Below are 26,113 nucleotides of genomic sequence, written 5' to 3' on the forward strand. Positions count from 1 at the left end.
TGCGTCTTGTGATTCGCTGATGAAGACGTTATTCATTTCTTAAGGCTCGATAATACTTAATATAATCGCCCGCCATTTTGGCTCTTTCGTTGGCGTTCGCAGAAAGCACACGAAGACGTTATTTGCCGCTCAATTATTTGCTGAATTACAGTGCGTTTGATTTATTATCATAGGAGCTACGACATGATAATGTTTAACGGTGTGGCAAATAGATTCCTCGTATGGTAGCTCGGGAACGAAAGAACAAAAATGGCGAACGATACTACCTACCTAGACTTTATAGAGCCTTGACTTCCTAAGACGTAAGCAAAGAGGAGGAGTCACGCCGGGAATAACAGCATCGTGACTATAGTAACTGAACTGAATAATTTGTCAATTTTATGTGTGAAATTTTGTCATTTCCTTATTCTCTCTCTTAATTTCTACCAAAAAAAAAGTTAGCAATCCTAAAAGAACCATACGAAATAGCCCGTTATTATTAGATGCACCAAAGAGATTTTCCATTCAAAAACAAATGTTATTCCAACACTCCTGAGTCAGTATTAGTACTCTTCACCCTTATTTAGGTATTTTTTAAATCTTTTTATACTTTCTATCTCCCATAATTTATTCACTAAGTTTTATACTTTGCAACATTGTGAAATCCTAATGCCAAAGAATTGAACTCTGAACCATATCAGAACTTCACGTTGGTGACTGGATTACTATTTGTGGAAGTGCGTGTAATTATTTATATAAAATGGTACATTTGCATACTCTATACTTTATCACTTCTTTTCTCAACACTGTTATTGTCGTTCAAACTTTCTTTTACAGTATATTTATATGTGATAAGTAGAGCCCCGAATTTTAGGTGCTAAAAGTTAATATTGTTCCTTGCTATAGTTTATAAATATAAAAGCCATGCCCCCACTTCTTTGAGATGTCATTCATTATTTTCCCTTCGGTACCGCTAAAGGTCTCTAATCCTCTTAACCACCACTTACAAACTATTGCACGATTTATCATTGCCATACCTCCACTTCTTTGAGATGCCATTCTTGTCATTCAGTATTTTCCCTTTGGTATCGTTAAAGATCTTTAATCCTCTTAACTACCACTTACAAATTAGCACACGGTTTACAAGATCCATTGCTCAGTCCTTCTGACTCTGTTGTCTATTGTTACATATTGGACTCTTGTGAACTAAGCTTAAAACCCTCCTCACGGGCACCACATTCATCCACACTCAGTGTCATTCTTAACTTTTAGCACCTAAAATTCCGGGCTCTAGTGATAAGCTGATAACTATTAATATAAAATGTTCGTGATTGTTAACAGGTTGAAGGAAAGGTTAACACAATAGATGACCGCGCGCAGTTCCAGCAAGTAAGGAAGGCAATGCAGGTGATCGAGTTGACCCAACAGGAGCAGGATGACATTTTCAGCATTGTTGCCAGTGTATTGCACATGGGCAACGTTGGCTTCACAGAGGAGGAAGGCAGAGCTCAAGTCCTTAAACCAGAATGTGTTGAGGCTGTTTCAAAGGTAACTTAAATCTCTCCGACATGATAATACCGCACCTTCCACAAAATAATGATTAAATTTAACTCGTAACTTTAAAGTGAATATGTTTCATCCTAATGCAGAAACAGACTTTATATCTTGTGTGTGTGTGCATGTAAAAAAGGAAGAACAATTTTATAATGTTATTATTAAATATTAGAAAATAAATGGCACAGTATAAATTGCACATACTACAGAGTGAGTCAGCCAAGGCTAGACCGGCGTCAGCCTTCTTCCATGGATTCCTACATTGTCAGATGACATGCAAAGCTGTTTGTATACATCTGAAATCTGACTACCATAATACATTACTAGTCAGCGATGTATGCAACAGAGGAGGAAAGGAACTGGCCACCCTACTGCATTATCTCCTGGCTTTGTTGCCTCACAAGTGATGCCTTATTGGTGTCACTTATGAGGTTCAAACCTGTCTTCGGACAGTTGACTAAACAACAACAACAACAACTTCCATATGTGCTGATTCGTAGATAGAGAATATGAATAAAATTAGTCATCTTAAGACTGCAGGAGAAAATGTTGTACAAAGATGGCTGAATAGACAAACAGATAAAAGCAAGTCAAAGCAGTATTTTGTGATCAAAGATAGTACTGAAAGTATCGAATATAAGACGAGATTTTTTCCGAATTCTCGAATCCAAGAATCTGGGGTAGTCTTAAAATCGTAGATTAAGGAATATCATTATGCCTACTCAAAGTCAATGTCTTTATATTGTATAGTATAGTGATGGCATGGAATAGTACCGGTAAGTGTATAAAGAAAATTCTTAGGAAATGTCTTCAAAGTAGAGCGTCGTCTTAGATTCAGGATCGACTTACATTTGGGTAAATACAGTATATACTTCTGTGAAAATATTGAAATTTTTTGTACCACCACTTTACTTTCCCCTTACTTTGCACAATGACAAAATAAGGTAAAACATACAATGATACACCAATTGGTAAGAGCCAAAATGCTGTTGATCCTATCAAGTTGACTCTATATTTATGAAAAAGAGACAAATACAGTATCAGTTTCATACTATTGGTTTTAGTTGTATATTTCTACTGATTAGAATTGCATTTGTTTACAGTTACTAGGTTGCAAGACCAGCAAGTTGGACCGTGCCTTCACACACAGAACAATTGACGCCAGAGGAGATGTAGTGACGTCTCCTCTTACCAGGGAGATGGCGATTTATGCACGAGATGCTCTAGCCAAGGCAGTATACGACCGACTGTTTACATGGCTAGTCAAACGGCTCAACACCTCGCTACAGCCCAAGCAGGGCCGCAAGAAAGAGGTCATGGGCATTCTGGACATTTATGGCTTTGAAATATTTGAGAGGAACAGGTGAGGAATGGCACACACTTTGTAATCCATTGAAATGTTATAAATAAACAATTTATCTTAAACATATTCTTTCGTTTCGTCATATTAGATAGTAGGCCTATAGAAGACTTTTATTTTGTTAAATTAATCAGTTCGCACGCACGCACACACAGTCTCTCGAATAATGCATGAATAATACCGGAAATCAAAATATCGGGGCTTTAAGTACAGTAAGATGTCTAGTATTTTATACTCAAAATAATTTCCGAATACTGAACCAAACACTTTATTTTTCTTTTAAAAAGTGAAAAAATTCTCCAAGTTTTGTTTCCTGCCTTATTGTGTCCTGATGTAGGCTCCATTTTAGCTCTGCAGCCAATTTTATCGTTTGCCTAGCATTTGTTTAATTTTATCGCTTCCCTAGCATTTGTTTGTTTTTATCACTACCCTAGCATTTGTTTCTTTGTTTGCCAACATTTCAAACTGCAAATTCTTTATGGTACTATAAAATATACTTTGCGATCGTAATTTGTTTCCCGCATAGATAGTTGACTGAAAATGGCGGCTCTGTTCAAACATGTTGGTGAAGGTAACATTAGCGAAATAGAATTTTAGTAAGTCAATTAATATTTATTTTATTATATTAGAGTACTTTACTTCTTCTAATCTTTATGTACTTTTTTCTGTTTTTATCACCTCCCTACCATTTGTTTCTTTATTTGTGAACATTTCAAATTGCAAATTCTTTACGGTACAATAAAATATGCTTTGTGATCGTCATTTGTTTACAGCATAGACAGTTAACTGAAAATAGTGGCTCTATTCAAACGTTTTCGTGAAGCTAACATTAGTGAAATAGACTTTCAGTAGTAAATCAATTAATATTTTATTGTTCTAGAGTATTTTACTTCTTCTAATCTTTATATACTCTCTTTTAATCGTGTAATAGTCAATTAAATCCCACTCAAGTTTTGATTTTCTCTAGATAAATCAAAACCTCTAGTGAGATTAATGTAGATAATTTTAATAATCTTGAGATTTGTGTCTGAAAAGTATGTAATGTGATAATTACAGTTTCGAGCAGTTCTGCATCAATTTCTGCAACGAGAAACTGCAGCAGTTGTTCATCGAGCTGACCCTCAAGTCTGAGCAGGAGGAATACCGGCGGGAGGGCATCGAGTGGGAACATGTCGAGTACTTCAACAACAAGGTCATCTGCGACCTCATCGAGGAACGGCACAGGGGTTAGTGGGAGATTCACTTTAAATGTTTCTAGTGTACTATGGTTATGGTAGCCTACATCACCAAAATAATATTATAGGTTTATGAAACAGTATCACACTCTCCATTCCTAAACACAGAACATCCTTCTACTCTTCATCTTTCACGGTCTCTGCAGCTCATCTCTGGAACTCTCTACCACAACATGTCAGAGACTGTCGGACATTGTCTAGTTTCAAAAATAAATTAAAATTCCATTTTTTCAATTCAGATTCCTTTCAGTTATAAACTCTTTTCTCTGCGATAGTTTTGTAAAAATATAGGCTATATATTTCTTTCCTTCCTTTCCCCTTTTGTTCTCTTTATCAGCCGATGAATTTATTAGCGTAGCCATTTTATTGTGAATTTTATTTAATATTCGTATTTCTTTTCTTTTCTTTTTTATTATTATTTTATTACATTCCATTTTCTTATATTCTACCTTACGTTTTCCATATTAACCTTTTGTACTAAATGAGTTGCTTTTACTATATTCCAATGTATTTTACTTTCTTTTTTCTATTATGGTATTATTTTCATGTTGTTTAGTGTCGATTTTATTATGCTATTATTATTATTATTATTATTATTATTATTATTATTTATTCTTTTTTGTAATATGTTAGTATTCTGTTCTTTAACTTTTTGTTAAATTTTAACTGCTTGTATACTTTGTGACCTGGTAGAGTGTAAGAGAAGGCCCTATGGCCTTAACTCTGCCAGTATAAATAAAGAATTATTATTATTATTATTATTATTATTATTATTATTATTATTATTATTATTATTATTTTGTCAACTTTCATAACACTGGTTCCCTTCCTTCCCTCCTGTAGGGCTTAAATAGTTACCAACCAGTAAACTAGTTGAAAAGTGAAATACATTCTCCTTCATCTGTTCTTTCTGTCTTTCATTACATTGAACTTGAAAAACGACATGGAAATATTAAAACAAGGATTATTTTGTTGCAGGAATCATTTCTCTGATGGATGAGGAATGTCTTCGACCCGGTGAACCAACTGACAAAAGCTTCCTTGCTAAGATGAATGAAAATCTTTCAAATCACGGCCATTACATCAGCCACAGAAAGGCAGGCAAAGACCTGCAGAAAACCATGGCCCGAGAGGTAATCTTCATAATTTAGCCAACTCATAAGACAGTAAGAATCAATATAGGATTGTCACTTTCCCTTATTTAACATTTAGACACATTCTAAAGTTCAGCTACTAAATTTAAAAGTCATGTTGGATATCAGATAAGTGTTGTGAAGTTATATCGAATAAATCATTATTTTGTTTCAGTCCGTCACTTATCATTTATCAGTGGCAGAAAAGATTCTGTTACATCAAAGGTACAATTGTTAAAAATCACGAATATTTTCGACTTTCATGGAAGTCATCTTCAGGTGATATTTTGGCAAAACAATATTTGAAGACTAGGTGAATATTTAAATACAGTGAAACACTTATAACTAATCTGACCATGTGTACTTTACATGAATTAGTGAATAACATACATGGTTTTAAAATAACATACAGAGTAGAAAATCTTCCATCAACCATAATTGTGATATAATATGTTAAGGCACATGCAGTGTGCTTAAATTATTGGATTAAAATCATTAAAAATGTTTTTAAAATTGTTGGCCTTGGAAGGCTATATGATGTGAGTTGTGAAGAGGTCTCAGTCTATTCGCCGTGGTGAGAGGCGTTTTGTAAATGATGTACGTTGAGAATTCCCGACGATGAGGCATGTGCCTTAACATATTATATCACAATTATGAAGATTTTCTACTCTGTGTGTTATTTTAAAACCATGTATGTTATTCCACTAATTTATGTAAAGCCCACATGGTCAGATTAGTTATAAGTGTTTTACTGTATTTAAATATTCACCTAGTCTTCAAATATTGTTTTGCCAAAATATCACCTGAAGATGACTTCCATGAAAGTCAAAAGTATTTGTGATTTTTAACAATTGTACCTTTGATGTAACAGAATCTTTTCTGCCATTGATAAATCATAAGTGACTGACTGAAACAAAATAATGATTTATTCGATATAACTTCAGCTACTAAAGATATTAAAATATATAGCGAGTTTTTTCTCCTCTAATATTAATTGTTACCATAACAGATGTATTCTGTATGACCAAAAAAATAATAATCTTTACGTAGATCGAATAGCAGGCTGTACTAAGTGGGGTTGGTCTGGGCAGCGTAGTTGGTATAGCACTGGCCTTCTGTGCTCGAGGTTGCAGGTTCGATCCCGCCAAGTCGATGGCATTTAAGTGTGCTAAAAATGCGACAGACTCATGTCAGTAGCTTTACTGGCATGTTAAAGAACTCCTGCAAGACAAAATTCCGGCACACTGGTGACGCTGATATAACCTCGGCAGTTGCGAGTGTCGTTAAATAAACCATAATTTTTTTCTACTAAGTGGGACTATAGAAGAAATGAATACAACTTAGAAAAGGTTGATATAATGTCCATATTGAAGCATATTCGTCAGTATCATAATAAATGGCGTCAGCATGTGAATAGAATGTCCAGATCCAGAATCCCTAAGGCAATTTTGAACATTAACCAAATGAGAGAAGATCATTAGGTATAAAATTTCTTGTAGATTGTAACATGACAGGAAGAGGATGATGATGATGATGAAGATTATTATTATTATTAATTGTAACTACAGTATAACATGGATTTAAGTCCACATCTTTGGAGTAACAGCGCATCTGACCACAAAAAACAGGTGGCTTGTGTTCAAATCCCTGTAGGGGCAAGTTACTTGGTTGAGGTTTTTTCCGGGGTTTTCCCTCAACTCAATACGAGCAAATGCTAGGTAACTTTCGTTGCTGACCTCAGACTTATTTCACCGGCATTATCACCTTCATTTCATTCAGATGCTAAATAACCTGAGATGTTGATACAGCATCATAAAATAAGAAATAAAAACATGGGTTTAAATACTTTGATTATCGCCGTTTCATTATCTGTCACTATTTTGTGGAATGAATTAACAATGATAAAAGTCCACTGTATTTCAGTACAAATATGTTACATGTTAAACATCTTATAATTTCAGGAATTCTGTCTGAAGCATTATGCAGGCGATGTCATCTACAATGTGGAAGGATTCCTAGACAAGAACAACGATCTTCTGTTCAGAGATCTTCGTGAAGTAATGTCTGAGACTACAAATTCTATCACAAAAGTATGTATCATACTCGTAGAAGGTAAACTGAAATTCTGTATTTAATATATGCCCTACCTTCAAACCACAAAGACGATGATAAGATGAGAGTAGATGGAGATCTTATTTGTATTTTATATTAAAATTATGAATGTTTGGATTAGAAAATAATCTTGACCTTTAACATAAATCATCAGGGAAAGAATATGCTCGCAATGTAAGGATAACATTTCTAAATTTTGAAAAATGTTTTTTTTTTTTTAATTCTTAATGCTTTTTTTTAAAAAATAAAAATAGGCTATATTTAGCTTCAGATAGCTATTCCAGTATATTAATTCAGATTTCATCACAGAATGAAAGTATGCAAAATATGCAATTTTAATGGTGTTTATATCGCCAGTAGACGATAAGGATCTTAATGCATAACAGGGAGAGCTCAATTCAGAAGTAATATGTTCTATGAGTATTTTCCTGTTCAAGTGATATCCAATTCCAAATCTAGAAACTTTGTGCTTATAGATTCTTTGAGCTCAGTTCCATTTAATCTAATATTGAAGGAAACTGAGAACTACTATGTTTACTAAATTTGATTACACTGGTTTTATCAACGTGAAGCTCTAGTTTATTTGCAATAATTCAACCATTCATCAACTATAACACTGGCATGTTCACCCTTATTGGTAGGAGTACGACTCTGACATTGATGAGATGTCATCATGCTAGGTTTATAAACTGCTCCCAGATAGGATTGCTAGGTGTACGGTTTTAGCTCTCTTTATTCCGCGTATGGTGTGAGTCTTGAACCATATGCCAAATGTTCTGTTTTCAAATTCCAAATCCCGCACGCAGTACCTATGTCACATTTGCAGTGTGGTTGGTGCCAGCATAAAAGTAGGATATGTATGACAGTACCAGAAAAATTGGTGTGTATTAATTGAACTTGTGTACAAAAACCGAAAAATATTGTATTTGTAATAAAGTTCTTGCTAAGCTTTTCCCCACTTACGGCGATTATTTTCAGTAATGGCTACAAAATGGAAGGATGAAAACAATAGAATAGGTCTACTGCAAAAGTTGTACAATTCAACAACGATGAAAATTGTAGTGAATTTTACAAGAAGATTTTGTTATATAAATAAATAATTAAATACGGCATATTCAAGTGGGAAATACAATATAGGAATATATAAAAGAAAAAAAGTAGTTCATAATATAATTATATGGCGTAATAAATAATTACAATATACAGGGTGATTTACGAGGATTTACCGTCCCATATGGAGTTTATTTCTGAAGACATTCTGAACAAAAAATGTCATATAAAGATTTGTCCTAATCTCAATATTTTCAGAATTACACTAATTTCATAAAATATCATTATTCTTTAGTTTAAAGGGTAAAATAATATTACAGAAAAAGAATGAAGTATTCAGGAGTACCATTTCTTTAATTAGATAATATTCTGAAGCTAAAAATGTGTTGTGAATTCCATAGTTGCTTCGTACAGATTTTTTTTCTTTCGATTTTTAACTATAAAATTACATTTTCTTACGCATTTATCACAACAATTGTTACAAATCACGCCACTCTTGTAAATTATTTAAGAATGTACATTAGGATGCATAATTAAACTGTAAAGAATCAAGTTCCTAAAGTCATATGATTTGTAACGATTTTTGTGATAAGTGCGTAAGAATGGTCACTTTTAGTTAAAAATTGAAAAACAAAATCTGTACAAAGCAATTAACAACATATTTTTAGCTTCAGAACACTAGCCAATTAAAGAAATGACACTTCTGAATAGTTCATTCTCTATTTGTAGTAATTTTTTACCCTTAAAACTAAAGAAAAAAGGTATTTTACTAACAACTTCAAATTAGTGTAACTCTGAAAATATTGAAATTAGGACAAATGTTTATGTGACTTTTTTGCTCAGAATGTCTTCAGAAATAAACTCCATAAGTGGAGGTAAATCCTCGTCAATCACCCTGTATAATGCATAAACATAATAAGATTAATTGTATTAATATGTTGGTTGGGTCACTGACTGAGAAGAAACTGCCTACTGAAGGTTGCACTGGAAGGAATGGTGAACGGGAGAAAAATTTGGGCAGAAGAAAATATCAGATGATAGACGACATTAAGATATGGATAATATCCAGAGACCAAGAGGAAGGCAGAAAATAGGAAAGATTGGAGAATGATGGGTTTGCAATGAAAGACCTGCATTTGGGCAGAAAACTATGAATTAATTAGTTTTTTCTTATACACTCAATGTTTTTTCTAAGAAATCGAATGTGGATGAAAGGTGTTCGTTATTTTCCATCTCCAAATCTCGCACCCTACTCCCACACAATCTCACTAGTGTATTATTGGAATGGGGGAGAAGGGATGGCAAAGGGAATGACTTCCTGGGCCCGACTTCCCCATAGCTGTTCTACAGCTTCGACAGACGTTGCACATAGAGGGGAATTCTTGCTCAAGATGATTAACCAAGTACCCATTACTGAGTATAAGTTTGCCACCATTTTATTTTATTACATTTTTATTATAGTTTTAAGTGTCTTTCTATTTTTCTCTGATTACACTTTGCACTCTCCAACAGGAAGTGTTCCCATACAGCGATGTAACCACAAAGAAGAGGCCCGATACAGCAGCGACGCAATTCAAGAACAGCCTCAACCAGCTCATGGACATCCTCATGAACAAAGAACCGTCCTACATCCGCTGCATCAAGCCAAACGACGAACAGAAATCTGGTTTGTATACATGGAAACATACTAACAAATGTTGAATTGTAAAAACTACTTTCTGTCAAATCTTCTCTCATTCAGTTTGCTTAAGTTGATAGCCGGTATATAATTAACCATAACACAATCAGCAGTAAACATTGGGAGTTATGCTGTAACCATAGTCGTTATTATAAGTTCATAGGTGTAAATCCACAAAGTATATGATTATGTCTCGTGACGAGAATATTGTACGAAATGGAAATATAAAAATTGAAAATTTATCTTTTGAAGAGATGGAGAAGTGCAAATATCTTGGAGCAACAGTAACAAATATAAATTATACTTAGGAGGAAATTAAACACAGAATAAATATGGAAAATGTCTATTATTATTCGGTTGAGAAGCTTTTATCATCCAGTCTGCTGTCAAAAAATCTGAAAATTAGAATTTATAAAACAGTTATGTTACTGAATTTAAATACTATTATAGTCACAATCATGCCACAGTATGAAAGAAAAATTTCACAACCTCGAGCGGGAAGATGAAGAGTTATATTATTGGTTGGTCTTCATGGTTGTGAAACTTGGACTCTCACTTTGAGAGAGGAACATAGGTTAAGGGTGTTTGAGAATAAGGTGCTTAGGAAAATATTTGGGGCTAAGAGGGATGAAGTTACAGGAGAATGGAGAAAGTTACACAACACAGAACTGCACGCATTGTATTCTTCACCTGACATAATTAGGAACATTAAATCCAGACGTTTGAGATGGGCAGGGCATGTAGCACGTATGGGCGAATCCAGAAATGCATATAGAGTGTTAGTTGGGAGGGCAGAGGGAAAAATACCTTTAGGGAGGCGGAGACGTAGATGGTAGGATAATATTAAAATGGATTTGAGGGAGGTGGGATATGATGATAGAGAATGGATTAATCTTGCTCAGGATAGGGACCAATGGCGGGCTTACGTGAGGGCGGCAATGAACCTTCGGGTTCCTTAAAAGCCAGTAAGTAAGTAAGTAGGTGTAAATCCAGCTGATAATGATGGATTTAACAGAACTTAGCACCATTAATTACAGACTTATTTCTTCAAGGGAAACACGATGGAGTTAATAAACTATAGGATATTAATATATAGCATTGCTTGCCACTTCCATTTAGACACTGTTATACAGTGTGCCTGTTTTATTTTGTTACCTCTACACAATTTCACTGTCTACAGTTTTGCTACCAAATTCTACCATGCAATCTGCAAGACAGTTGCAAAAGATCTCCGTCTCTTATTACTCAACAGAAGAGAAAACAATTTTAGGATCAACAGTTTTTATGTTACTGTTGTGGATTGGATTCATATTGTGGAACGAAATGTTGACTGCTATGTTGTTGGCTTAATGCAGGCATATTCGATGATCGGATAGTGGTCCACCAAGTCAAGTACCTGGGCCTCATGGAGAACCTGCGTGTGCGACGTGCAGGCTTTGCCTACCGACGGCCATACGAAATGTTCCTGCAGCGCTACAAGTGCCTGAGTCCCAACACATGGCCCAACTACCATGGACCACCAAAGCAGGGCGTCCACGACATCGTGTGCCACCTGGGCTTCGATAAGGAGGAGTACAGGATGGGCAAGTGAGTGCCTCTTTACTGTTTACTATTCTCCCCATTAAAGCTACATTTTAACTAAAGCTTAAGTCATTATGACCCACTACTGAAAGTTTTTTTCAAACAAACTTTGGCTGTACTTTCAATTTGTATGGTCAGCATAGGGTGGACATGCGTTACTGTATGGGCAATAGTGCATCGAAACCACCCTGCTGGCGCAATCCTAAGGCAGCAAAAAAAAAAAAAATATATATATATATATATATATATATATATATATATATATATATATATATATATATATACACACACACACATATCTTCACAATTCTTAGCATCTGATGTTTGGAAGCGATGAACCATAGAGTCATAGTTGTATCATAACTGTAAAGATATTTGAAGCAAAAGTTGTGAAACATGCGACAATCAAAACATATATTAAAATCGTACCACCCCTCTCTACAGGTCCAAAAAAAGAGAAGAAGAGAAAGAAAAAAAGAATTAATAAATTCAGTCATCTTCAATCTGATGTTAGTGATATTCTCTTCGTAGACTATATTAGTTGCTATGAGTACTTGATGATTTGTTCTGTATATATGCCAATTCATAGCCATTGATTTTAATATATATATATATATATATATATATATATATATATATATATATATATATATATAGAATATGACGCTATTAGAATACTATTTCAATCTAATATTCAGATGTTGTTTCAATAATTTATTTCATATATATATTATTTCAATAGCCTTCAGTATTATTTATAGTAATTTTCTCAGAAAAATATACATAGTCTAATATTAATTTCGTTATTATTTTAATCAATAATTCACTTTTATTAAACCTTTTAATAAAACAACACAGAAGTATAACGCAGTAGGTTTTATGTTGGGATGTATAAAATTAATACAGTAGGAACAAAAATCTTATTAAATTTCTCCTTACCAGAAAGAAATCATAGCCACCGGCGTGGCTCAGTCTATTAAGGCGCTTGCCTGCCGGTCTGAAATTGCGTTCGGGGATGGGTTTGATCCCCGCTTGGGCTGATTACCTGGTTGGGTTTTTTCCCGAGGTTTTCTCCAACCGCAAGGTGAATGCCAGGTAATCTATGGCGAATCCTCGGCCTCATCTTGCCAAATACCATCTCGCTATCACCAATCTCATTGACGCTAAATAACCTAGTAGTTGATACAGCATCGTTAAATAACCAACTTAAAAAAAAAAATCATATATACCTCACTGTGTAAAACTTAGGACTCATAACTCCTGTAGTACAGGCAGACGTGGCATTTAAGAAACTTACAAAATATTTGGTAAAATATTTCCCAAACTTCTACAAGGAAAAATTGGTTGGTTTTTGTAGCAAGCCCATATGCATTTTGTTACATCACTGGTTTATATGCCATTGGTGTTGAACAGCAACCTCGTATATAAAAAAAATGAATAAAATGAGATTTCCCTTTATCCCTATCAAAAATTCTTTCCGAAACTTCTGCAAACACATCTTATGTCAAGGCATGGATACAAACTTTAGAAAAAGATATTTAAAAACCCTCTTATGTCAGATATTTGTTTGTTATCAAGATATTAAAATGTTTTTTGTTCTCCTGTAAAATTGAATATCTTGCCATACAAGGTTGCTGATGCCATTGATGTATCACTGCCGACAAAAAATCATTCCACACGAATGCTAATATGTAGTATAAACATTTCTCTTCCCTAGCACAAAGATCTTCATCCGATCACCAAGGACGCTTTTTGCCACTGAAGATGCATTCCAAGCCAAGAAGCATGATATAGCAACAATCATTCAAAAAATATGGAAAGGACGTCTACAGCGCCAGAGATACTTGAAGATGAAGGCGGCAGCCATTGTTATGGAGAAGTGGGCAAGGCGATTCCTGGCACAGAAGCAGGTCGAGCGCAGACAAAAAGCAGTCAACATCATCAGAAAGTACGTTGAAGACTTTTATGGAATCTAAATATTATGGTCTATAAATCCAAACCCTTCTGTCAAGTAACCTCTGGAGTTGACCTTGATTCTCAAAATATAAAGAAGCTCAGTGATATACTTTTTTTCGTACACGTGTCCTCTTATTGTTAACTCATTACACGAAATCCACAGAAACAACTGTGGACCCATAACTTTACTCACAACATCTCTATTAGCGACATATCACTGTATCACTGAGGACATTTTCACATCGTTCTCACCACTTTTAAGCATCATAATATTATGCAAATCTGGCTTTCAGGTATAAGCTCCCTGTGAAACAGACTTGAATAATTTCAAGGGAAAAATGGTTCCGGGGCTGGGTATCGATCCTGGACCCTTCGCTTAGCACATGATGCTCTACCGACTGACCTACCCAGGAACTACACCCGACACTGGCCCAATTTTTCCCTTTATATCCAAACAACTCAAGTGGGTTGACAAGGCGCCAGAAACCCACTTTGAGTGCACACAAACTCTGTGTGACTTGAATTGTGGTTTTCTGTTAACGTACTTACAGTGACATATATATTATGCAAATCTGGCCTTCAGATATAAGCTCCCTGTAAAGCAGACTTGAATAATTTCATCATTTAAATTATTCATCATAATACTGCACCATTGGAAGCTATTTAGTAGAGTGATAGCAACAGAAAGTAACAACTACAGGTGAAAAATACAAAAACCATTTTCAGAATTTTACTTACCGGTACTGCATTAATTGTTTGAATGTAATATTACTTAGTCTTCCAGTTTTATTCCCGTATAGAATATGTTTTCAGCAGAAATCCGTTTACTCTCCTCTGGGTTTCATACCCCTATATTTGGGTCAAGAGGCAAACACAGTAACAGACCGTAAGAAATGCATTAAAGATTTAAAAAAAAATATATGAAAGAGTGGGTCACACTTTGTTAGATTATAAGCGGGATAATGAAATCATACAAAAGCTGCAAGTTATTCTTATTTTAGAAAAAAACTGATAAATATAAGAGAATATGGCTACAACATAGATATATAATAAGAGGGTGAAGCACAAATTCTTTATCATTTGCAGATCAAGTAGGCTGTTAAGACTCTAGTGAGTGCATTACAATTTCCCATCATTTTATAGTCGTCTCAAATTCCTGCGACCTCATGGAGCATAGGATCTGTAGCATCCTTATCATTAAACTACCTATTAACAGGGTTGGAAATTTCACTTACATTCAGTCTCCAAAGAAGTGATTTTTATATTAATTATTTCAATTTGCCTTTGGCTGAAGAAGTTGTAGATGAATTTATTTCTAAAATTGTACTATGTTCAGTATTTTTCTTCAAAATGTGGTTGATTCCTAATGTGTTGGTTTGGCTCTAAGCTATTAACAGTCTAGCTCTTTAATATTTGATAGCAATGCAGATTTCAGCTGCTACTGCTGTGCTTCAAAATGTTCTACACGAGTTACATATAGGAATTGTGAATGGTTGTAACTGTCAGTTGAATTTTTTGTGAAATGATGTTGTGTACATTTGTTTCATTTTAGCTTCATCAAAGGTTTCATCACACGAAATGGCCAAGTGACTGAAGTGAACAAGGCATTCTTGGAGTTGGCAAAGGCTCAGTATCTGTTACGCCTCTCCAAGAGTCTCCCCACCAAAATACTGGACAGATCCTGGCCTCCGTACCCAGTCATCTGCAAAGAGGTAACCTCACTAACCAGAACATTGTATGTACAAACTGTGAACATTTTTTGTAGAAACCTAGCATTTTATCAGTGATATCATAAGCTATAATAACATTTTTTTAAGCTTTAAATTTTTTATATTTTCATTTTTTTTTTATTATTTTTTATTTTTAGTTTTTATTTATTTAATTTATTAATTTTTTTTATTTTTTTATTTTATTTTATTTTTTTTTAAGTGATATAAAGGGAATCGAAATCAAGAAAAATGGTTCCTTTATATGTTTGAAGGGAAATTTTGAGTTTATTTTTTAAAGAAATTATAGACCATACACATTTAAATTGTTACATTATTTTTGCTAAAGATTTGTTAAACTTGTTTATATAACCACTTTAACAAATCATTATTGTTAAAAGTGTGTAATCAAGATATATATTATTTTTGCATTTATTGTTGGGAAGTGTTTACATATTGCGAAAACACATTAATGACTCTGAAAATAGCCTACGATCTGCAATACATTTTTAATCTAAAAATGTATTTTATTTACTCCACTTTGTGTTTTTAATTATATCCCTCCAGATACATTTAGGATAATGAATATAATTTTTTTACACGTAAGTTATATTATTATTCACTCATTCATAGTTCTCTGTTTTCCCGTTCACTATTCCTTCCAGCACATCCTTCAGTAGGCAGTTTCTTCTCAGCCAGTGACCCAACCAATTCCCTTTTCTCTTCCAGATAAGTTTTAGTATTATTGTTTCTTCACACACTCTTCCTAGCACTGCTTCATTTCTTAATTTGTCTGTCCATTTTATATGCTTCATTCTTCTCCATATTCACATTTCAAATGCTTCCAATTATTTCTCTTCACTTTGTCCTAATGTCCATGATTCTGCTCCCATACAATGCCACACTCCTTACAAAGCACTTCATTAGTTTCTTGCTTATTTCTTTTTCCAGAGGTCTGCAGATGATGTTATTTTTTCTATTAAAAGCTCCCTTGACCATTTCTATCCTTCTCTTGACTTCCTGGCAGCAGCTCATGTTACTACTTATAATGCACACCAAATATTTGAGGCTGTCCCTTGCTCTACTACCGTTTCCCTTCTTTATTTTTCTTCTGATAACCATGATCTTCATCTTGTTTGCATTTAGTAATAAAAGATGATACCTATATTTTCTAAATGTTAATCTTACCCATGTTATGTACTGGTACATGGAAATAAAAGATAAATGTTTCTTTTTCTTGCAGGCTTCTGCTCACTTGTACAAAATGCACAGAACATGGCTGTCAAGGAAATACCGCTTGGCACTAAGCCCAGATCAGCAGAGGCAATTTGAGCTCAAAGTACTTGCAGAATCACTCTTTAAAGGTACTATCATGTGACACATGATGAAGTTATATATATATATATATATATACATTTATAGCTGCATCACTGTTATTTCCGGTGTGGCTTCTCCTGTTTGTTTACATCTTAAGCTGGCCGCATTGTTACACATACTATACCTGCTTGTTGTCGAACAGGACGCATAGAGGACAGTATATTAATTATAACAGCTGTTTACTAAATGTGGCAGTAGTGGAAGTGCATAACGTCATCAGTGGCCAATGACAAGACACGCACATTTAAATGTAGCCAAGCTGCAATGTGATTGGCTGCCGGAAATAACAGCAACAGAGCTATAATTACCGCAGCTTGTTTATATTGTGTTGTTATACCTGAACAGTCTGACAACAGTGTCAAATCCATTAATTTCGATGGTTACACTACTGAATTCGAATTTAAGAGTAATCAGTGGACTCTTATTGCATATCAGGGGCGTATTTTGCGGGCTACCGGCGGTAGCCCAAGGAAATTACAAAAGAAAAAGTTTATAATATAACATAATGTAATAATTTTGTATTATTAGTTTTACCATAGTAATTAAAATTAAAGTAATTGTTAGATATATTTTGTGTAATAATAGGGTCAGCGGTAGCCCAAACCCTTTAACCAGTATACGCCTCTGTTGGATATACTGTACCAAAATTTTTAGGTACTCTGTTAAAATAAAGTGCACAGAATTAACAATGTTTTTCTATTAAATATATTGCGTGATATGTATAACAGCGAACTGGCAAGTGTATAATATCAAAATTTTACTTTTCAATCAATAAAAGTGTTTTTTATACCAAACACTTCGTCAAAATGAAACTGGCCAGCCTCTTGAGCAGTTAAAATTTTCTAAGTCTCTTCGGGTGAGCGCGCAGTTCACTACCGTAAACCTCTCTGCGCCGCTTTAGTTAACTCCATAATACAAGGCGCTGATTTGGGCTACCTCCACAGCATGCTTCGAATCTCCGTAGAGAATTTTTTGTTTTGTCCTTTCTTTTATTTTTTACAACACGTTTTAGTGTCATATAGTCAAAAAATTTGGTTACGTTACTTCATGTTACAGATAATTACAAAATTGGTGAAAATTTGTGGTTTTAATTCCAGGAAATCAGGATATATTTTGTCATTAGAATTATGGTTTTTCTTCTTGTTTACAATTACTACGTTTAGGCCCTGATGATGACGGATTTAGATTAGTATAATAATCATATTCCCTGTAGCACAACTTGCAAATCAATTATTGCCAATTATCAACATATTTACTGAATGTTCCTTAGGCAAGAGTGTAAAGCAGCAGGGATTAATAATATAATTAACACAGCATTTTAATATGAAAGCCTAATTGTCGTCTTTAGTGTTACTTCCATCTAGCATCAAAAGTTTCTATTAACACAAAAAAAAAAATAATAAAGAGAAAAGTATTCTAAGGATAAAAAAGACGAAATCCTGTTATATTTTCACTGATGCATTAAAAAAAAAAAGTTTAGTACCCAGCTTCACGAAGATCTGAACTTGAAACCTCACAAACACTTAGCTAACGCTCTACCACTATGCTAAGAGTACTACTGCAGTAAGAACGGCATTGTAGCGAGCAATGGTCATACACAACTTGAGAACCAGTTATACAGCAATAGTGTTTGTGTTACAGTATTCATTGTTTAAACACTCTGAACGATCTATCTGCTTTAAATCTCGTATATGAATTATTTTCTCGAAAGATTTTAGTGATTAATAGTTGTGTTCCCCATTATAACTACTAGAAGAATATACGCAATCTTTTGAACAAAGCCTGGTTGTCCCAAGCACTCACGGAAATACCCGATTCGAACTTGGTCTCTCTGATGCCGGCCAGTTTCATTTTGACCAAGTGTACACTAAAGGGAATGTTTTTAGCTGTGTGAATAATCACCAGTCCAGAACAATAGAAGAGTTCGTCTACTGCATTATCATTTGCTTGTTGAGATGAATTTGTAAACACCTGAGTGTCAAAATGGGTAGGTTTGATGCACTGTTTCTTATTCTTCGGGAAATGGTATTCTCTTCCGAGGTTAATGCGTTTTCTTCTTATTAAGTTGTTAGTCCAAATACCATTACTTTCTAACAAGAAATTTTACGATAATTCTGTATAATTTTTGTAAAATGATGTCACTGAGCCAAGGATATCTGAACTCGAATCACTGACATTGGAATCTGATACTATTCATTAGATAACAATGCACCTATTCAAGTAGGTAAACCGGTACATTTGAATGTACCAATTTTACTTATTATATAATAATTTGATTTTAACTTCCAGGTAAGAAGAAGTCCTATCCACAAAGCATAGGCCCACGGTTTGTAGAAGACAGACTTCTGGAGGAGCAGAAGCCTTTGAGACAATCATTTCAGATGAATCACCTTAATGGTGAGAAGATATTGGTAAGTGAGTTTGTTATAGGTACATAACGTTACAGTTAATTCATGGCTCCCATATTAAGTTGTGCCCCTACTTCAATGTGTAAAGTAGAAGCACATTAAATTTGTAATAATTACAATTTTATTAATTCATAATAAATAGAGCAACCAGATTTATACTTCTTTAACTGTATTTTATGCTTTAGCTTTTTTAAAGTTGTGTTTTTATTACTTTTTTGGCCGATCGTGTTCTATAACAACCTTACCGATGTTCTTGATAGGCCTTGTAAGTAAAACTTACAACACACATGCAGTAAGTAAATAGATCAAATCAACTTTTGTTTATTTATTTAAAAGTCATGAACTACCAGTGTCGCTCACCACTATGTGCTATGAGGAAATAACTAAATGTCTCATTATACCTGTACTATTTCTAAATTAATTTATTGGAGTGGAGATTTGTAAGAAAACAGGAATTAATGTAGATACAACATAAGCGTGAAAACCGAGTTCTACTCTTTCAGGTGCAAGCTAAAGTTTTTCTGTATATATTTTATTTTGTTACAGTTATTAGCAAAATAAAATAAATAAATAAATTTCTGACGACTTCCGGTTGTTGCTCTGAGCGCCACTCGTGGGGTCGTGAAAACATCCATGGAGTAAAATATGTATTCAAGCATTAACCTATATGCAATTTATTTACACTGATGTATAATTAATGTGTCGCCTACAAACATTTTCTATACGCTATTTATTTATACTGATGTATAATTAATGTGTCACCTACCTACTTCTTTGAAGACAAAACTAAACTTTCTATAATCCATTGCCACTACCCCGACCAATTTAGTTTGCTACATCAGACGTGGACAGTTACTATCTCATGTCTCTTGATTTTTAGACAAAACTGATTTTGGTATTCTTCCTCATTCAGTCTAAATAAAAATTTAACCATTGATTTTTACAAGCTTCTTGTATTATTTCGTTTTGTAAGGGAAGCATTCGTAATTCCTTTCATATGACTTCCTTCTGACTTGTGGATACAAAAATATTTAAAATAATGATTAAGAATTGACCACTCTCTAATGAGATGTTGCATTTCCTCAATCGCCTTTCTCATGCTTTCTAAAAATATTTTATTACTTGTTTATTTGTAATTCTTGATAGCCTACTTTGGCTATATTTCATTATTAAAATGTATTAATCCTTTTTCATAAAATTGCGTTCATTCCAATCTGTCTTAATGCATGTTAACAATATATGTTTTATATCCTCTATTTCACCACATAATATACTTATGTAATTTTATATATTACTTCTAAAAACCCTTTCCATTTCTAGACTGCTAAGGTAATCCATGCAAAAGCAATTACTCTAGCATTTCTATCACATATTGTTTTATATGGTTCTTGATTCCATACAGTTTTAATTTTCCTGTAGTTTTGTAGTGAAATTTTGTTATTCGTGTAACTAAACATTTTTTTCTATACCATTACACTTTTGTGTAATAATATTTAAAACATTGTTTTCTTTTTCGCAATTTTCTCTGTTTAGTTGTCCCAGTCCTATTTTCTCTAGTTAATTTTTTTAAGTGCTAGCTCAATTTATTTTATTACCATTCGTTACCAAATATCTGTAACAAACAATCTCTTTATTTCCAATTTCTAAGATTCTAAACAAAAATTTTGCTTTTCTTACCATAATTTCTCCTCAATTATTTGGCATTAGACAACAACATCTGCTAAATTCCAACATTGCTGTTCTTCTTGGCGCTGAATTAAGGAGCTATAAAACTAGTTTACAATATTTACCCTATATTTACATCAATTTTCTCCCAACTATTATTAAAATTTCCCCATATCTCAGTGCCATAGAACATTCAGATTTCACCAGTGAGCTCTAGATATTATTAAGAGTGCATTTCAATATTGTAATTATTGTTTCTTGCAGTACTCAACATCTGTAATCAAGTATGATCGTCACGGCTACAAGCCAAGGGAGAGAGCCTTGCTGCTCACCAACAAACACCTCTATGTGCTGGATGGCAAGACCTTCAAACCGAAGCACACCTTGGGTCTGGACATACTGCAGGAGCTACTCGTGACCACTGAGTCTGACAACCTGCTGCTGCTCAGGATACCACCAGAGTACAAAAAGGACAAGGTTCGAATACTGAAAATAATCTTTTATTCCTAGCAATAACTGCAGCGAGTTCGAAGGGTGAAAATGATAACACTTCTAATGCAGATAGTTATACCTTACTTACTTACTGGCTTTTAAGGAACCCATAGGTTCATTGCCGCCCTCACATAAGCCCGCCATTGGTCCCTATCCTGAGCCAGATTAATCCAGTCTCTACCATCATATCCTACCTCCCTCAAATCCATTTTAATATTATCTTCCCATCTACGTCTCGGCCTCCCCAAAGGTCTTTTTCCCTCCGGCCTCCCAACTAACACTCTATATGCATTTCTGGATTCGCCCATACGTGCTACATGTCCTGCCCATCTCAAACATCTGGATTTTATAGATAGTTATACCAGGTGAGAAAAATGTATGCAACACTGCATTTCCCATATTTATTCTGCGTTTAATTTCCTCCCGAGGTCGTTTATATTTGTTACTGTTACTCCAAGATATTTGAATTTTTCCACCTCTTCGGAGGATAAAATCTCCAATTTTTATATTTCCATTTCGTGCAACATTCTGGTCTCGAGACATAATCATATACTTTGTCTTTTCGAGATTTACTTTCAAACCTATCTCTTTACTTGCTTCAAGTAAAATTTCCGTGTTTTCCCTAATCGTTTGTGGATTTTCTCCTAACATATTCACATCATCTGCATAGAAAAGAAGTTCAATTCCAAACCCTCTCTGTTATCCTGAACTTTCCTAATGGCATATTCTAGAGCAAAGTTAAAAAGTAACGGTGACAGTGTATCTCCTTGCTTTAGCCTGCAGTGAATTGGAAAAGCATCAGATAAAAACTGGCTTATACGGACTCTGTTGTAAGTTGACTGAGATACATTTTACTTAAACTAGTTTCATGGGAATACCAAATTCAATAATATTATATAAAACTTCTCTCTCAACCGAGTCATATGCCTTTTTGAAATCTATGAAATCTCCAGTATTTGTCGAATACAAAATAATTGATCAATAGTCGATCTATTACGCCTAAAACCACACTGATGATCCCCAATAGTTTCATCTACATATGGAGTTAATCTTCTCAAAAGAATATTGGACAAAATTTTGTATGACGTCAACAGAAGTGATATTTCTCGAAAGTTACTACAGTTAGTCTTGTCTCCCTTCTTAAAAATACGTACAATTATGGACTCCTTCCATTGTTCTGGTACAATTTCCTTTTCCCAAATACCAAGTACAAGCTTATAAATTTCGCTAAATTTTGCACTTCCACCCTTTTGTATTAATTCTGCTGGAATTTGATCAATACTTGGAGATTTGTACTTTTTCGGATTTTTTAATCGCAATTTCGACTTCAGAAAGTGTGGATTCGGGTATAAGTGCCTCAGCAGTTTGTATTTGAATTTCTTCCTGATCATTTCTATTCGGCCTATGTACATTTAGTAGCTGTCCAAAATAGTTTTCCCATCTGTTCAAGATTGAATGAGAATCTGCAAGCAAGTCACCATTCTCATCCTTGATCACATTTACCCTTGCCTGATATCCATTCTTAAATTCCTTTATACCCTTATATAAATCAGTTATGTTTTTATTTTTACTATTGTTTCTACCTCATTCAGTTTTTTCCTTCAAGTAATCTCTCTTTTTATTCCTAAATGTACGATTTGCTTCCCATCTTTTATTGAAATAATTATCTCTATTTGCCTCAACTGGGTCCTGTAAAAATTTCAATTCTGCCTATTTCCTTCTTTCTCTATCATGGAACAATCTTCATCAAACCACAGTTTCTTTTTCTGAGTTTCATCGTAACCTATGCTCTGCTCAACTGTAATTTTTATATTATCTCGGATATTTTCCCACATGCTATTAACATCTAACTCTTCCTCAACTTCGTCGGAAGTTGCTAAAGCGGCAAACCTATTTGAAATTTCGACTTTATAATGCTGCTTAGTTTCCTCGTCCTTTAATTTCAGAATACTGAACATACTAATATTAACTTGTTGCTCTACTCGCTTGGCTACTGATATAACAATGATAATATGATCTGCCTGAAATTCACCACCAATAGAATCTATCTGGAGTCAATTTTTCACTGTGATGTTTCTGCTGTGTTTGACAGTCTGATATTTCTTCTGTGATATTTTAAGCATTCTTTTGTTGCCTGGTATCACTTTCTTCATGATGCAGAAATGTATATACCTAACATGAGATGATTTAACTTTTATTTACAGGGAGACTTGATCCTGGAGGTAAATCACCTGATTGAAGCAATCACTAGGATCGTAGATGTTACAAAGAAGCCACAGAGCGTTAAAGTGGTTGAAACTACATCGTAAGTACACATATGCACTATTAAGGTACAGTCACAGTCTACTATATACAGTCGCGAAGCTTGAGGTGATTTTTTGCAAATCTCGTGATAAAGCGCTCCAAGCGGTTAGCAACTAGAAACAATAGACTGTCCACGGTCGACTTTGGACTGAATCGTATTTCCATCGAGTGCTAGCTCGTTGCGTATTTCACATTGATGCTTGTGAAATGTTCGTTATTGGTTGTAATGAAAATGTTAATGGCTAAAATACAATAATTGGAATAATAATATTTTACTAGAGACGTAGAAAAATTAAGTTTGTCTTAATGAAATTTATTGATCACGTTTTATTTTCAATTCTGGTGGGATTATTATTACTTAGGCCTACTTTTTTTTTTTTCAAAGGATATGTGTTTAATTATAGCTGTTAATTTTGTTATTTTTATTTGTTACTTTATTAGAGACGTAGAAAAAGTCTGTTACAATAAAATTTATTAATCACGTTTTATTTCCAATTCTGGTGTGATTATTATTGCTTAACCTCAACTACGTAAGCCTACACTACAAGTACCGGTACACGTACATAAGTTAATCCATTAATTCATATTTCCATTATTATTGTTGTAAAGGGAAATGCAAATTAATATTTATTGGTTTCATAGTTAATTATCGCTATAATCTTGAATGAGTGAAGCGATTATAGTAAATTTCAGTTCGTTTTGCACAAACAAAAATAATATTAACCTATTTCTTGCAGGTATCTTCGAGTTTATGGTGGAATTTAATATACTTCATTAAAATAATAAATTAACTTTATGCATTTAATATTTCAATAATGGAAGGAAGGTGTTAATTTTTCCAAAAGAACACAACGAAAGTGTAACATATTTTGTCGGCTACTAGGAGAGATCTGCGATGATGAGGCGATAGTAGCGATCCTAGTGGTGGGCAACTATCCATGTTTGCATTTTTACTACATATTGAGCTTCGCGACTGTATATAGTAGACTGTGGTACGGTCACACGTTGCTACTTTTGCTGTGCAACTTTTATACTGCAGCTGCAATTGCTGCGTGTCATGTTCACACGTAAGCCAAAAGTAGCGCGCTGCACACTACTTTTTGTGCTGCGCAACCTGAGTGCAGCAAAAGTTGCAACTGGAGGTTACGAGTCTGTTCACACACAAGGCGCTACTTTTGCAGCCGCAGTCATGCTGCAGGTTTCCATCTCCGTGTTGACTTCTCAATATACATTTTGTGGTTATGTTCGCATTATTAATAAACTCATGCGAAAGCTTACTTATCTATTGTTTGCTTTTCTGTCCTAACTAGTATTCAGAAATTGGCATTATTTTTACTATAAAGCTTTTAAAAACACCTATATACTTAAATGATAACCAACAGCATATTCACGTAATCAATGTTGGCAACCCTCCTGTTTGAAACTACGCTACACAAAATTAAAAAAAAAAAAGTGAATTATATCGTCAGAAAATATGCTCAGACTATGTTGTGCATTTAATAACTGTTACAAATAATTTATTTTCATCACATCTAACATTAAAATACATCCAAACAATAAAAGTATCATTGGCACATTTGGGTGGCAACACTGGTCGCAACCGCAGCAAAAGTTTCAACAAAACCGATATCAAAAATGCTGCGGCTGCAACTCTGAACACCCTGTTCACATGTTGCTACTTTTAAGCTGCGCGCAGCATGGAAAAGTAGCGGGCAGCAGGTTCGGCAGCCGCTACTTTTCGGGTTGCATCGTTGTTCACACGTCGCAGTTCGAGAGTTGCGCAGTTTTTTGTACTGCAGCGCTGCAAAAGTAGCGAAGTGTGACCGTACCTTTACTTATGCAAATAATGATCACAAAACTATAATAGAAATTCTGACAATTTTATGGAATCATCTCCATTGTTTTCCTATAAGTGGTAACCTCTCAAAGAACTCACAAAAATTGAGAGTTCACACTTACAGACTAGTCCATCACTGGTGCAATTAGGCAACAGATTGCGGTTCTGGTTGTGTCTCAGTCTCAAAGTGAATATGACACTTTCAAAATCTGAATCCTGAACAGAAGTGGATTGGGAGGGGGTGAGTCTCATCAGCGTACATTCTCACTATGTTCCCACGGCACTGGGGAGAGTGCAGTTGGGTCTTGGGCACAGGGACTATGTTCCCTTTCTATATTATGAAGGATACCCCTAAGCTACATCAGATTTGTGAGCCAGTGGCTCCAGAAAATCGTAATAACCGTGAAAATGAACTGTCCAGAGAAAACTTGCTATGGAACCAGAGAACCAGTGGTGAGGAAACAACCCACATGTCTATAAGAATCCCAATCCCCAATGCGATTGTGCCTTCCCCTCAAGCTGGAACGACTCGAGAAGGTTTTCAGTCCTGGCCTAGATACAATCCTCTTGGAGCTCAGCTAAGCAGTCCAGTGAGAAGCCTAAGGTTGCTGTGAAGTTTGGGTGCTCTTCCTTAGCCTGTGACAATATCACAGGTTGTCAATTGGTCCCTGGATAGGATGGGTTTT

The 26,113-nt window shown here is 34.6% G+C and overlaps 1 protein-coding gene across 4 annotated transcripts in view; it reads left to right on the plus strand.

Annotated features, from left to right (window-relative positions):
- The window catches only part of Myo61F (Myosin 61F), a 321,197-nt gene that overhangs the window by 290,762 nt on the left and 4,322 nt on the right, over window positions 1-26,113 (plus strand). For all 4 annotated transcript variants that reach the window (XM_069830414.1, XM_069830415.1, XM_069830413.1 and 1 more), the window contains exons 7-19: window positions 1,321-1,527; window positions 2,637-2,896; window positions 3,950-4,119; window positions 5,107-5,261; window positions 7,223-7,351; window positions 9,936-10,089; window positions 11,457-11,688; window positions 13,400-13,630; window positions 15,191-15,350; window positions 16,588-16,708; window positions 19,011-19,132; window positions 21,059-21,271; window positions 23,491-23,591. In XM_069830414.1, coding sequence (XP_069686515.1) covers window positions 1,321-1,527; window positions 2,637-2,896; window positions 3,950-4,119; window positions 5,107-5,261; window positions 7,223-7,351; window positions 9,936-10,089; window positions 11,457-11,688; window positions 13,400-13,630; window positions 15,191-15,350; window positions 16,588-16,708; window positions 19,011-19,132; window positions 21,059-21,271; window positions 23,491-23,591 — 2,255 coding nt within the window. The remainder of the gene's footprint in view (window positions 1-1,320; window positions 1,528-2,636; window positions 2,897-3,949; window positions 4,120-5,106; window positions 5,262-7,222; window positions 7,352-9,935; window positions 10,090-11,456; window positions 11,689-13,399; window positions 13,631-15,190; window positions 15,351-16,587; window positions 16,709-19,010; window positions 19,133-21,058; window positions 21,272-23,490; window positions 23,592-26,113) is intronic.

Source organism: Periplaneta americana, chromosome 7, assembly GCF_040183065.1.
Source record: "Periplaneta americana isolate PAMFEO1 chromosome 7, P.americana_PAMFEO1_priV1, whole genome shotgun sequence".
Taxonomy (NCBI): domain Eukaryota; kingdom Metazoa; phylum Arthropoda; class Insecta; order Blattodea; family Blattidae; genus Periplaneta; species Periplaneta americana.